Raw genomic sequence first — 14,809 nt, 5'->3', positions numbered from 1 at the left:
TTCCTGCCCATTTCTCCTGCATCCAACACTGATTACAATAACTGATTGTTTGCTTTCCACCTAATCTACACAGTCCTTAATATGTGGCCTTGTTAGGAGATGATCAATGATATTTGCTTAACTTGTGACTGGTCATAATTGGCTTTTGGCTCATCAGTATAAATGCAGCCTTGGTGAGCAGAAGAGATTTCTTTCAAAAACATCAATACCAACCCCAAACTTTTGAATAGTAATGCATGTAGATTTTATTTAATACATTAATGTACCATTAAAGAAATAGTTACTTTTTTCCTAGTGACAAAAAATAACAGCATGTAGGTTTGGAACGACATGATGGGGAGTAAATTATGACACGTTTGTTGACACGTATTTGTAGCATGTTAACAATCTGTGAATTTTCAAGCAATTAACATGTTGGTAAATGAACAACTTACACTGTTGCAGAGCAGATCGCTTCTTTCAGATAGGAGTTTGGTGTTGAAAGTTCACTGTCAGCACGGAAGTGGAGCAAACCACTATTCCACACCATTCTAATTCTTTTTCCATTTATCACATCAGCAAGTTTCCATTGCTCAGGTAGAGCTGTGGGAGCAAAGATATCAAACAGATAACAGGAAATAATCCACAGCTTTTCCATGCCTGGAAACATCAACAAATGCAAGGTTATACTGGTTCACGGGTCTCATTCTCAATTAAACGGTTCTCACTGACACTAGCTAAAACTTAAAGAGTGTTTATTTTTATTCCATGTGGTAAAGTGTCTGAACTGAAAGGCCCTGTAAGAAATGTGTCCAGTTCTGAACCAGCCTAATTATACAGACCTAGCCGTATCGACTATATTTTAAAAATATGTCTTGCAAATCAGACAACTGTTTCTAAAATCCCACTTGAACTGAAGTTATCAGTATCTACATAGATGATCAGATTTAAGCTGATGCACTGCCAAAATTATGCACATGCATTGAGTGCTGGGATGTTTTTGTGCACAGCGCCATCTAGGTGTCATTGCTGGGAAATTATGTTCTATAATAAAACCTTTGACATTTAGGATCTAGTCATTGTTTATAATCAAATGGTATATCTAAAAAATAAACTTTAATTTTTGTTTTTCTGTCAGAGAAAAGCTGGAGAAAAGATATGTGGTGTCTCACTTTCCTGTTTCCTGTGGTGGGGTTGCCAGAGTGACCCCTTCCAGTCACATCGGACCCCTGACACACATACACCCTGGAAGTGGCACTGGTACACACACTCCTGAAAAATCATACTAATTAAATATGTTTTGCATTTTAATTAAAATATCCAAAAGATTAAATGAATGCCACCTAATTTTTTTAAGTGCAACACACTGCAAGAGGTTATAATATTTTTTTTATGTGTGTGTGTGTATGTTAAGAGTTACGGGTAGATGTCGAGAACAGCTCGTTGCCCATTCCACGGGACAGCAGTTCCTCCTCGGGCTATTCCAGTGCTCCTTCCAGTCCAATGACCCCTTTATCACGTGACACTTCCTTCGACCGGGTCAAAGACCCTCACAGACGTAAGAACTCTTTTTTTTTTTTTAGAACGGACATTAAATTGTCTCCAATAAGTGTACATATAGTACACTATGATACAAAAACCCATTCCAAACAGTGTGTTTTATTTTTTTATGTATTACATATTTTAATTACATTTGCTTGTGTCAATATATAATAAATCAAGAAAGGGATATTTAAAGTATCTAATAGCTTCATTCATAGGTTCATTCATTAACCTGAATGATTATGGGATGCAGTACCCAGTAGTCTGATTACTTCTGTATACTGCACATTTGGCAAATGTAGTTGGTAATTGGAGTATTAAGTATATTGAAAACTAACATGCAGTGAAAATGAAACATTTATTAAAATTAAGAATTACAATGAATAAATATTATTATTTATTAACACATTTTTATTAAAATTAAAACTTTGAATATTTTTAGTAGTATGGCAAGCCGTTTTAACATTTAATAATTTAAACCCGACTAGTCTCTATTTTCATGCTACTAGTACTTATTTTTTAGATACTAGTATCTATTCCATTAAGTACTAGTACTTATTCATTAGCTACTAGTGCTTATTCTTTAGGTACTAGTGCCTATTCTTTAGATACTAGTGCTTATTCTTTAGGTACTAGTACCTTTTTAAAGATACTAGTACTTATTCATTAGATACTAGTTCTTATTTATTAGATACTAGTGCTTATTCCAATAGTGACTAGTTCTTATTTATTAGGTACTAGTACTTATTCATTAGATACTAGTTCTTATTTATTAGATACTAGTACTTATTCATTAGTTACTAGTACTTATTATTAGATACTAGTACTTATTCATTAGATACTAGTACCTATTAAATAGATACTAGTACTTATTAATTAGCTACTAGTACTTATTCAATAGATACTAGTACTTATTCATTAGATACTAGTACTTATTCATTTGATACTAGTACCTATTAATTAGACACTAGTATATTTTGTAATTGTTACTAGTAGCTAACTTTTTACTCGTCTTATGTTATGACTAGTCAGAACGGCCACTGGAGAGTTAAATTAAAAATCTTACTAGTAAAATAAAAAATCTTACTAGTAACATTTGGAATAAATACTAGTATGTAATAAATAGGTACTAGTATCTATTGAATAAGTACTAGTAGCTAATTAATAAGTACTAGTATCTAATTAATAGGTACTAGTATCAAATGAATAAGTACTAGTATCTAATGAATAAGTACTAGTATCTAATGAATAAGTACTAGTATCTATTGAATAAGTACTAGTAGCTAATTAATAAGTACTAGTATCTATTTAATAGGTACTAGTATCTAATGACTTAGTACTAGTATTTATTGAATAAATACTAGTATCTAGTAATAGGTACTAGTATCTAAAAAATAAGTACTAGTACCTAATGAATAACTACTAGTATCTAATAAATACGTACTAGTAACAATTGGAATACATACTAGTCAGAACTGAATAGTTGATATCTGAATGACAGATCCCCATAGAAGTCAATGGCAAAAAAATTAAATTTGTTACTAGTAACAAAATAATAGTTACTAGTCACTCTCGAAATAAGTACTAGTATTTAATGAATGAGTACTAGTATCTATTTAATAGGTACTAGTATCTAATTAATAAGTACTAGTATCTAATAATAAATACTAGTAACTAATGAATAAGTACTAGTATCTAATGAATAAGTACTAGTACCAATTTAATAGGCACTAGTATCTAATAAATACGTACTAGTGTCTTTTTAATAGGTACTAGTATCTAATAAATAAGAACTAGTATCTAATGAATAAGTACTAGTATCTTTAAAAAGGTACTAGTACCTAAAGAATAAGAACTAGTATCTAATGAATAAGTACTAGTATCTTTAAAAAGGTACTAGTACCTAAAGAATAAGCACTAGTATCTAAAGAATAAGCACTAGTACCTAAAGAATAAGCACTAGTAGCTAATGAATAAGTACTAGTACTTAATGGAATAGATACTAGTATCTAAAAAATAAGTACTAGTAGCATGAAAATAGAGACTAGTCGGTTTAAATGATTAAATGTTAAAACGGCTTGCCATATTAGTTGTATTATTATCATCATCATGATATATTTTTTAAAATACTTATAAATTGTTAATGAAATTATTGCATATTTCACTTTTGGTCTTTATCTTCTATCAGGTTTGGAGTCTGGTTTGGATCCTGGCGAGAAAGAGCGGTCATGCTTTCTCCTCAATCATGCGGTATCCACCGGTCCTACCCGTCCCACTGCCCAAGTCCTCCCAGTCCAGAATGATCCCTCCCAAATGAGTTTGCCCCCTCCCTCCCTACCCCTCCTCTCCCCAGGCCGGGTTCTCAACTCCCCCCGCAAACCTCGCCCACCCCCTCTCTGTTCAGAAGAACGTCCTAAACCAGTGGGGTCCGGGGTTGCTCTGGGTGTCCGACTTGAGAACATTTTCCCTGGGCTGAGTCTTGACGGTTCCCCAGGACACCAGGACATGTCGTCCCCCCGTGGGCCCCTCGCGGTGCTTCGTTCCCCTCCAGGTCTCATGGTGGAGACCAGCACTGCTCTCACCGCCACATCTAACACCCTCCACCACGTCTCTCACCCACCCTTACACTTACAAGTGTCTTCTTCTGTTCCAAGCACAGGATCGTACCATTTCTCTCCCCCGTCCTCCTGCCCGTCATCATGTTCCTCCACCAGACCCTCTTTCTCACCGGCCAGCAGTGTTCCCATGGCGGCAGTACCTGGCAATACCTACTGTCTAAACAGCACACCCGTGGTCACGCACAGTTCTAGCCCAGCGTCCACAGAGAATAGCGGCTACGCCTCGGTGCAAGCAAACAGCATTAACTCCAGTTCCTCATTGTGCGTTTGTAGCTCTTGCGGGTGTAGCCGCAACTGTGGCTCCTACGGGGCACTTCCAGCTAGCTACGTCGGCTACTTTCCACATCCGTTCTCAGGAACGTCAGTGTTCACGTTAGGTCCTTTGCTTCATTTCAGCCCGCTCCTCACAGGAAGTGGTACCGCCTCCCCTTTTTCCTACCCCCTGGTGGCCCCGCCTATCTACAACAGCAGCCTATCACATGACTCTCAACAGAATCTTGTGCTTCCGCCAGTGCAGGGTTTTCTTGGAGGAGGGGGTGGTGTGTACCAGCCCCATGGAATCATGGGAAACGGAAGCTCTGGGCATAAGAAAACAGGGAATGTATCCTGCTATAACTGTGGGCTGAGTGGGCATCGTGCACAAGACTGCAAGCAGCCAGCAATGGACTCTGCACAACAAGGTAACAGCATTGTTTATTAGTAGTACTCGCTAATTGACTCCTAACACATTAGCAACCTAGAACCCAGACCTAGAACACCCTAACATCAAATTAGCAATGCCCAAGCAACCACCCAAAACCACCCAGGAAATGCGGCCAAGAACATCCCAACAAATGTAGAGCAACTTGCTAAAAACCAGAACACCTATTGCACCAACCTACAAACGCACTTGCAAAAATGGAGGAATGTGCTGTAAAACCACTCCACAAACCTCAGGAACCACCCTAACAACCATATAGAACACCCTATCAACCATAGAGCAGTGTACTAAAAAACCCCAAGCAAGCACATAGTAAGCTCTTGGAATGCTCCAGAACGCCCTAGCAGCCATCCTGAATACTCTTGCAACTGTCTAGAAGAAGGCCGCGTGTCCACCAAAGTGTTTTTAGCCAGCTGAAGACGCCTAGCTGTGGGCGCTTGAGAGCGTTTTGGCAGCGCAGCGGTTTTTCAGTTGAGACGCTTTGCTTGCTATGATGCGGAATATCCGCGGACGTGTTACTAGCATCTCATCTCACAGATAGTTTGTTTCTGTGTTGCTTCTATATAAAAATGTCGATAAAGCATTTGCTCTGGCTCTTAAATTATTTTGTTCTGTTATTATGCTTGTTGTTGTCATCTGTTGACATTGTACAAGCAGAATGTGAAGGTTGGTCGGTATGGTATTTGTCACCGCGCCTCCTCCACTGTGATTGGACAACGCTCCTGGTGTATTAAAAATGCGGCGCTCCCATTGAAAACAACTGGAAAAATACGCCAGCCGCGTGAAAAAAATGCTTTGGTGGACACAGGGCCTAACTGTAGCAACTACTCAGAACACTCCAACAACGACAAAACAAAACAACATTCATAACTCCTTAACAACCACAAAGAAACAACCTGGAAACCACTCAACATTCTAACAAATGCAGAGAAACTTGCTAAAAACCATTCAGAACACCATAGCAACCACATAGTAACAACCATCCAGAACACCTTTGCACCCTAATTAATAATTAATTATAAATTAATTATATGAATTAATTTATTTACAAAATATTTGAAATAGTTAAAAAAATAAAAAATAAAGCTGAAATAAAATATAAATATTAGGGGGAAAAATACTTAAACTTAGAAACCTAAAAACCTTTCCTATGTGTTATAGAAATAAATGTTGATTGGTGACTAATTGAGATATATATATATATATATATATATATATATATATATATATATATATTTTATTTTATTTATTGCTGTCAAATCGATTAATCATGGTTAATCACTTCTAACATAAAAGTTTGTAAATATATATATATATATATATATATATGTGTGTGTGTGTGTGTATATGTATGTATGTATGTATGTATATGTATGTATATGTATATATATATATATATATATATATATATATATATATATATACACGTACATACGTACGTACATACATACATACATACATACACACACATATACAGTATATTTATTTTCATGTTACACAAATCGATTTGACGTGTGTGTGTGTGTGTGTGTGTGTGTGTGTGTGTGTGTGTGTGTGTGTGTGTGCACAAGCATTACCCGCATCTTCTTCAGAAATTGTAAAAAATAGTTATTTTTGAAGAAAAAACAACAACATGTTTTGTTTTTGCAGGGACATTTCGTCTGAAATATTCTCCACAGTCAGACAGCCAGGACTCAGGGGACTAAACGATGAGTATGGTCTGGTTTGGACCTGCACCTTCCTCAGTGTGTGTAAACATACTTGATGTGAGACCCCCGCTGAGCAAAGACAGTATCTCTTTACAGGAAGATCGCGTTTGATCACTTCTATGGCTTCCGATGAAAGCCTTGTGCCAAAGAATCACTTCACAGTGGATCTTTGTAAAGGGATGCTCAAAGAAGTGTGTTCTTCAGACTCTTCACACTGTTCGTTTCACTTGAGACTCGCTTGAGCAAGTCACCGTGGAGCAGCCAGTCAACATTTATCGCACATGTCGTTCTTGGAAGCAAAACAAAGAGGTAAAATGACAGATTTTGCTAGCCAAATAACGTGCAATGATGGCCAAGTCTTTTTGCTCTTGGTGTGACAAGTCAAGCTTTGGGAATAAAATACTGGCAGTTCATAAAGGAAAGAACAAACTGACAATTGAGGAAGTGGGAAATGTCATTTTCCATCTTAAGAGGTCATTTTTTGGCCTTTTGACTTCCGAACGTCTTCTTAATCATCATGTGTTATGTTCCTGTTTGTTGTAATCAAGGTATATTTGTTAATGTCCTGGTTTTTGCTACTTTTGAATTATATTTTTATTACATGTTCCATGTTCTCTTCGCAATAAAGGTGCCATGTCAGCGGGACACTAAAATAAAAGACGTTTATACAGTCAAAGCACTCGAGACCGGTAAAGTCGAACTTATCACTTTACTAGCGTTTTTAAAACTGTAATGAAAAAGAAGAAATTGCTTCTCATATGTATTGAACTGAGAACTGAACACTAGAGGAAACCATTTTTAATGTGTCACACTAAAAAGGTCAAAACAGTGGGTTTTTCCACATTGTTTCTCAATTACATGGGCATATCATTTTTCCAAAGTGTTGAAAAGGGTCAGACTTACACAATAAGACCCATTTAGCCAATAGATGCCATTCCATTGATGCTGTTTCAAAGCAAATGGCGATATTTATGATCAGTGTTTTTCAGTGTCTAGCTGCCTTTTACAGAACATTTCTGTTTTTAATTATAGATCTTGCAGTTGCTGGATATGCATGTTGCCTGATGATGAGTTACTGCGTACTGTATATATTATGTGTATTGTTATTATTGCAGGAAAGCTTTTGACCTAAAACGACAATGCTGACGCAGCCATTTTATATTCAGAGGTGAATGTTCATTGAAGATTGATTGTTGAATTTTTGTATCAATTTGTCACTTTTTAAAATGAATTAAAAATGTTTTTGAGAATTCCTGTTTAAGCAGATTGATTTAACCGGTAAGGGTTATGTAAAAACATTGTTTTGCAATGATATTATTACAATTTAAAATAACAACTATTTTCTGCTTGAATATATTTAACGATGTAATTTATTCCTGTGATGATAAAGCTGAATTTTCAGCATCATTACTCCAGTCTTCTGTCATATGATCCTTCAGAAATCATTCTAATATGCTGATTTGCTGCTCAAGAAAATTTCTTATCATCATCAACGTTGCAAACAGTTTTCAACATTTAGTTTTTTCAGGACAAATTTTTTTCCTCTCCAGAAATTATTTGAAAATTTACATATTTTACATTATTAAAGTCACTGTCACTTTTGATCAATTTAATGCATCCTTGTTGAATAAAAGTATCAATTTCTTTCAAAAAAAGGACAAAATATTTGTGTAACGGTAATGCATGTATGTTTTAATTAATAAATTAGTCATAATTTTCCTATACCCAACCAATACAAAATAACCTTTAAATGCAGTGATGTTTCCCATATTAAATAATTTTGAGGGACATTTTCAAAGAAAAGGCCAAACAGGATGCATATTCCTCTTTTATTTTTAAAATATCAACAGAAATAGAAGTGTAATATTGCTGTAAATCTGAGCAGGAGAAACACAGAAATGACATTAGTTCGATAATGAGTTAAACTCTCATTCAAACAGTCACTTTTGTAAATTGCACAATACTATCACATATGAATGTTTTTTGCATGAAAAAAATAATAATTTTAAATAAGAGCAAATAAATGCTCAGGAGAAAAGGCATCTAAGCTTATCTGTACAGATTACTGTAAGACATACAGATGGAAAGAGGTACGACAGCTCACGGTTATGTATTTATAAAGGCATAAATGATCTTCTAATAAAATTGAAAGTCTAAAAAGCGTGCATCTACAAGAGCAAGGATGTTCGGGCAGCACCCGTGTCCATGGATTGAGGCCACAATCGCTAAAGCCACATTCATTCGCTCAATGTACCATTGATTATAATTCTATTTTTCTTCCTAAGCTTGCACTTTCAAAGCTTCACACAACAATCAACGCAGAATTTCTTGTATTTTAAATAGCTTACTATTTATTTTCCTCGGGTACGTCCCACTGGAGCATACTTCAAATGTCAACGCAAGTAAGACGGCGTTTTGAAACCTTGACTTACCCAAAGAGTTGTGAAATCCGAGAACCTCCACGCTCATGACCCAATTAGCAAAAAAGCTCGAGGGGGAGGTGAAAAGACTGAATTGCTTCTAACAGGAAAATGGAACGGCAGAAAACACAGCCGAACTCCACAGATAAAGAGATTCGACGGACAACAGGAGGGGTTAAAGGTCACCAGAGTGCGCTGGCAGCGACACGACCCCTCCAAGCTGAAATGGACCTAACGAATAACCTCCAAAACTATTTGGCCGCCTAACGTTACACTAGATGCCATTTCGGAAATGTAACCGCCAAGTTAAACAGAAGATTCCATCATTACACACAGAAGTCTTTCGTTCAAGATTTGTGTTGAGTAAACCTGGAGCATTAGTCCAATTTACCATAACCTGTCCTACAACCTAAACACAATTACTCCTCATCCATTATGAAAACACAAACGAACAGAAGGGAGTTGAGGTTAAGGGGCTGAGACGTGGGAAGTTAGGATTGAGCTTTGGATAATGTCTGGGATTGGTGAGGGATTCGAGCCAAATGACTAAAAGTTCAGATGGTTCCTGTTTGGATGGGGGGGAGCAGTGGGATGGGAAAGTGGATATGGATATATGTAGAGGAAAGGTCTAGAGTTCAGGGTAGGTTGTATCATTGTCCAAAAGAGTGAAAGCCAATCGTTTTGCCCTTTTTTTTTTTTACAGAGGACGCACAGATCCAAATGTCTCCTGGGATGCGTAGACCATGTACAGGAAGCCGTCCTCGTCTCGCTCGCGCTCGTAGACCTCAGAGATGGCAGTGGACACAGAGACCATGCTGTGACCGTTGACAAGCAGGAAGAAAGCCTGGTTGGAGTTGAGCTGGAGGCGTCTCCTATTAAAACCAGGAATGCGTTAGCAAAGTTGATTTTTCCCCCAAAAAATACAAATGAAAGGCAAGAGGTAAAAGACATTACCTGATTATCTTAATAAGTTCGCTCATGTTTACGTGGTCAGGAACTAAAAACTTAGTTTTGTCAAGAATCGGCAGTTGCTTCTCTCCCTTGTATCTCTCAATGATGACCTGAAACAGAATCATTTGAAACTTTAGCATATATGCATAAATATCATTTATTTGATTTTTAAATAGTGAAGGAACACACACACACATACAAACTTTTAAGTTAGATGCGATTAATCGATTTGACAGCTCTAATAAAATGTAATATATACTGTAATATATATAAAATATCAGTACGATTTTTAATGTTTTAAAATATTGTCTCAAGCTCAGCATGGCTGCATTTATTTGATCTGAAATTCAGTAAAATTCCATATTGTGAGATATTATTACAACTGAAATGTTCTATATACATATACATAATGTAATTTATACATATAAATAATGTTAATTATTCCTGTGATGCAAAACTGAATTTACAGCATCATTACATACATGATCCTTCAGGAATCATTATAATATGCTGATCTGGTGCTTAAAAAAACATTTCTTATCTTATTATCAATGTTGAAAACAGTTGTGCTGCTTAATAAAGTTCAAAAGAATAGAATTAATTTAATACAGAAATATTTTGTAACTTTATAAATGTATTTACTGTCACATTTGATCAATTTAATGCACCCTTGCTGAATAAAAGTATTAATTAATTTAAAATAAAGTAAACTGACCCTAAAACTTTTAAACGATATATATGCCATTTTTATAGTTTTTTAAATTAGATTTCTAAATATTTATAATATTATCTTTGTCCACCACTTTCTGGTCCAAAACATTGAATTTAAAGTTTAATATTTGTGTGTCCAGACATTCCCATTGAAAAGAGCTGCTCTGGGTGGAGGGTTTGTGTGTGTTCAGCAGAAGGGAAGTTGACCACTCTATCCTGGTCAGCTTGAATAACAATTGGCTCTGGTAACCCTGAGGCGCTGTCAATAGAGGTGACAACTGGCTACAATACCAATGACTGGTCTTTAAGAGGCTGATAAAGACCCTATACATACATGCAAACGCAGCCATTCATATGCTAGTTGTTTATCTAGGTCTATTGACAACCTTCCTTTTAAGATTATCCATAAGATTAACCTATTCTGCCCAATTCACACAGCTGAGCATGTTTTAAACTTTTACATAATGGCTTTGATCCCGAGGCCATCGGCTTTTGGGCCATTTACTTAACTTTATATCTTTTTTGTGTTACACAGAAAAAGAACATATGAGGATGAGTAAATGATGACAGATTTCATTTTAGAGTGAGTGAACTATCCCTTTAAATCCAGTGTTTTGTGCTGGTAAAAATTATAGGATGCAAATGAGCTATTCCATTTTACTTCCTCAAAAAAGGCACACTCAGAACAAACCGGAAAAATGTGACCATATTCTAATAACAATTCCATTAAATTTACATGTACTTAATTATTTATCATTTCAAGGTCTATACTGGTAAAAACGTCTCCCATGCTAAGTGTGGAAGCCTTTTTAATTGGTTAACAAGTTTAATTTTCATCTCCAGCTCCACAGACACACACATCCGCTTACCGGGATCTTGTTTGGATGCTGTTCCCGGATCAGCCGAACATCCTCCACCCGCTGCTCTGTAGAGAGGAAGTAGGAGCGGATATTAGATGCAGGCAGATCACAATACAGGACGCATTAAACCACAGACATTTTACTGGGCTGGATATGGGTCTCAAGTATCAATCCATTCTCTAATGGACCAAGCTAACAGGTCCAAGTTAAACTTGTCAACTCTATTCTGTCGCTCAGTTTCAACCGAACAAGTAAGGTCATCGATGCAATTAAGGTCCTGTTCCAGATGAAACTGTTCTGTTGGCATACGAGAGTGCATAAATGACGACAAAATATTCATTTTTGGTCAGCTATCCCTTTAAGGACACACTCCAAAACAAGACTCCTGTGTGTATGTCTGTTCTTCCGAGTTAAATTGCTTGGAATATTAGTTTATTTCTGTGTTGTATAAGCATTTGTTCCACATAATTTTCTCTTAATGAGTTAATGAACAGAAATGAAGAAGAAACAAGCAAGTCCTTTGTGTACCATGCTAACTAGACTTTGAACAAAAGGCATGACTCAGCATGAGATCGCAAGACAGTATCTACAGCAACCATAAAATAATAAAACGTCGATTCTAGAAAACACTGCTTTGATATTTTAGGAAATGTGCGTTTGAGTGATGTTCATGACTGCACATGTTGCTGATGTATCACACGTGCATATTGAGCAACTGTGGTAACTTTAGGAGGCTTGACAACTAACCACACTCATTTCCGCGAAACTCGTCCTTTAGTTTCGTTTTAAAGACCTGGTTCATCCTTTTGATGGCGTTTTATTAACAAGAGCATTCACTGTAGCTTAATGTGGAGCAGTTCAGATGGTTGAAGTCATGATTCTTCAGTTCTTTTAAAAACAAAGCAATTTAGAACCTTTATATACATTACTGAGGTAAAAGGACATTCATTAAAATTATGTTTGGTATGCGTGTTCATAAAACTGTAATACAATTAAGTCATAAACATATTTCGAATCACTGCGAGTCAAAACACGTTCAACTGACTCGATTAAGTGTTAGCCTACTGAGTCCGATTCATCAACATCCAGTTTGGTTCGATCATTGAATTAATTAATTATTAAAAGACTTACACTCATGAGCAGGGGGGCCGCTAAGGGGGGGAAAGTTAGGACGATTCTAAGGGCCCAGGCACTTTACAACAAGAAACAGATGCTTTTGTAAAATCTCAAATAATTTTCTCTTAAAAGTATCAATCAAAAACAGTAGGCTACATTATGAATGCAAAGCCCAATATGTTGTCCAATTAAATGGATAGGTCACCCAAAAATTTTAATTGTCATAATTTACTCACCCTTCTGTTGTTCTAAACCTGTATGGGTTTCTTTCTTCTGTTGAACTAAAAAGAAGATATTTTGAAGAATGTTTGTAACCAAGCAGTTTATGGTAGCCATTGATTTCCATAGTAAAAAGTGCCGTCAACTGTCTGGTTACAAACATTCTTCAAAATATCTTCTTTTGTGTTCAAAAAAACGAAAGAAACTCGTACAGGTTTGGAACAACATATGGACGAGTAAATGACGACAGAATTGTAATTTTTTTGGGTGAACTATCCCTTTAAGTCTCTGACTAGCCTATGTTATCCGCTATATTTTCCACTTCAGTCCCAAAACGGGATGGAAACATGACAAGAGCGGTAACGGTTATGAAAAAGGAAACAATTACTGCTAAACGTCGTTACTTCGCCTTCAAACAGGCCTGTAACTGAGCGCAACGATGACAATATCCGCAATAATATTTATTCTTTTTTAAACGGTCGAGGTGAACAGTTACTAAATTGAACATACGTAATAATCATTCGGCATCGTTGTTTACTCGAGTCCTTCCAAATAACCTTAAACGTCGAGTCCCATCCCCCAATCCTGCAGCGCGGAGTTTAGCTAACATCTGCCCACAAACAAAGACATTGCGACATAGGTTTTGATTGTGGTAACTTACGTTGAAAATAAAGTAAGAGTAATTCTTTATGTTGTTTGTTATGAGTCTGCAGTCTCTGTTTGTACAGACTGAACATTAAGATAGCGCCTATACCCGGCCGACACCCTTAGCCTACAACCCAGTTTGACTACAGAGCAACAAGACCTATTTTTCTACAACACAATTAATATACGATTATCATAGAAGATGCGTGTATTACATTTATAAATACTTCAATACAATAACTACTGGACTAGGTAACTTACTCTACACACGATCATAAATAAAAGACAACCATTAACTTTCCCTGAATATAGTCTAATGTAAAGTGTCATGTTGTAAAATCAATACTGAGGATTTTATATAGGTAATACAGTACAAAAGTACATTTCTGATGATATTAACTCGATGCACTTACCAAATGTCCTCCTTTGTTTAAATGTCTTCTCCGAAGGCATGTTTAAAATTAGATTAGACACCGTATTCTTTAGGCAAACCTGCCTACTTTACTTTCTTTTCTTTCCCTGAACAGATCTTAATCTGTAATGTGTTTTATAATGCGAAATCGTATAATTCAGTTGCGTGTCGTTGCTTCGTCCTGTGAAGTCTGTCTTACCCAGCAAAACAAACCAGTCAGCTGATCTATGAGGTCACGGCGCATATGCCGTGTACACGGAGGAAAGGGGAAGAGCTTGAGGTTAGTCCCTGACTGCTAGTTTACAGTCTATGCCTCACTGAGGCATATTTTTTTAGGACATTTTGTGTATTTGGCAATTCTTTTTTTATTTTATAGGCTTACTGAGTTCATAATCTGAATTCTCGGGATTTGTACAAAAGCTGTTTTCAAGTAGTTCTAGAGAGATAATCATTTTAGCCTGTCAACTGAATATTTCTCAGGATAGCTTAACATTCCCTTAAAGGGATAGTTCACCCAAAAATGAAAATTAGGCCATGATTAGGTCATGATCAACCTGAAGCGATCCTAGGTGTATATGACATTCTTCTTTCAGACGAATTCAGTCAGAGTTATTATTAAAAAATTTCCTGGCTCTTCCAAGCTTTATCATGGCAGTGAATGGCCGTATATTTTTTGAAGTCCATCAAAGCGCTAGCCTGACTACGTCAGACTTCTTACTTCCGCTTAATTTCATTTCGCTTCTGTACTCAGTCTGAGACAGTGTAATAGCTTTCCGTTTTCCTCCGGCCTGAAAACAGCCGGCCAATCAACGAACAGAGGGCGGGCTGAGAGCCGTGACGTAGACGCTGATTGTACCGTGGATGCGTAGATTTACTTCACATAATCTGCAAAAGTCGTTCACAGCCATGTTCACTCCGGTATTTCGC

At 36.6% G+C, this 14,809-nt stretch overlaps 2 protein-coding genes across 2 annotated transcripts in view; one reads left to right on the top strand and one right to left on the bottom strand.

The window, feature by feature from the left end:
• The window catches only part of zcchc14 (zinc finger, CCHC domain containing 14), a 32,096-nt gene extending 24,097 nt beyond the window's left edge, over nt 1–7,999 (top strand). Inside the window, exons 10-13 of the mRNA XM_084396551.1 lie at nt 1,118–1,239; nt 1,394–1,537; nt 3,710–4,819; nt 6,490–7,999. Of these exons, the coding sequence (XP_084252677.1) occupies nt 1,118–1,239; nt 1,394–1,537; nt 3,710–4,819; nt 6,490–6,545 (1,432 nt within the window). The 3' untranslated portion in view covers nt 6,546–7,999. The remainder of the gene's footprint in view (nt 1–1,117; nt 1,240–1,393; nt 1,538–3,709; nt 4,820–6,489) is intronic.
• Nucleotides 8,000–8,360: 361 nt separating this feature from the next.
• map1lc3b (microtubule-associated protein 1 light chain 3 beta) lies at nt 8,361–14,111 on the bottom strand. Its single transcript, XM_084397255.1, has 4 exons — nt 13,884–14,111; nt 11,500–11,555; nt 9,923–10,029; nt 8,361–9,840 (listed from the first exon to the last, which is right to left on the bottom strand). Exons 1-4 carry the CDS (start codon nt 13,921–13,923, stop codon nt 9,666–9,668), a joined length of 378 nt encoding a protein of 125 aa, XP_084253381.1. The 5' UTR covers nt 13,924–14,111; the 3' UTR covers nt 8,361–9,665.
• Nucleotides 14,112–14,809: the final 698 nt, after the last annotated feature.

This window comes from Rutilus rutilus (assembly GCF_951802725.1).
Source record: "Rutilus rutilus genome assembly, chromosome: 23".
In the NCBI taxonomy this organism is placed as follows: Eukaryota; Metazoa; Chordata; class Actinopteri; order Cypriniformes; family Leuciscidae; genus Rutilus; species Rutilus rutilus.
This window is presented reverse-complemented; position numbering and strand designations above follow the sequence as displayed.

What these genes read in the sequence shown, in the direction of transcription:
- map1lc3b (XM_084397255.1), bottom strand. Translation starts at nt 13,923, where the DNA reads ATGCCTTCGGAGAAGACATTTAAACAAAGGAGGACATTTG. An exon ending in TAAACAAAGGAGGACATTTG is followed by an intron (nt 11,556 to 13,883) that starts GTAAGTGCATCG and finishes TCCTCTCTACAG; the next exon opens with AGCAGCGGGTGGAGGATGTT. An exon ending in AGCATCCAAACAAGATCCCG is followed by an intron (nt 10,030 to 11,499) that starts GTAAGCGGATGT and finishes ATTCTGTTTCAG; the next exon opens with GTCATCATTGAGAGATACAA.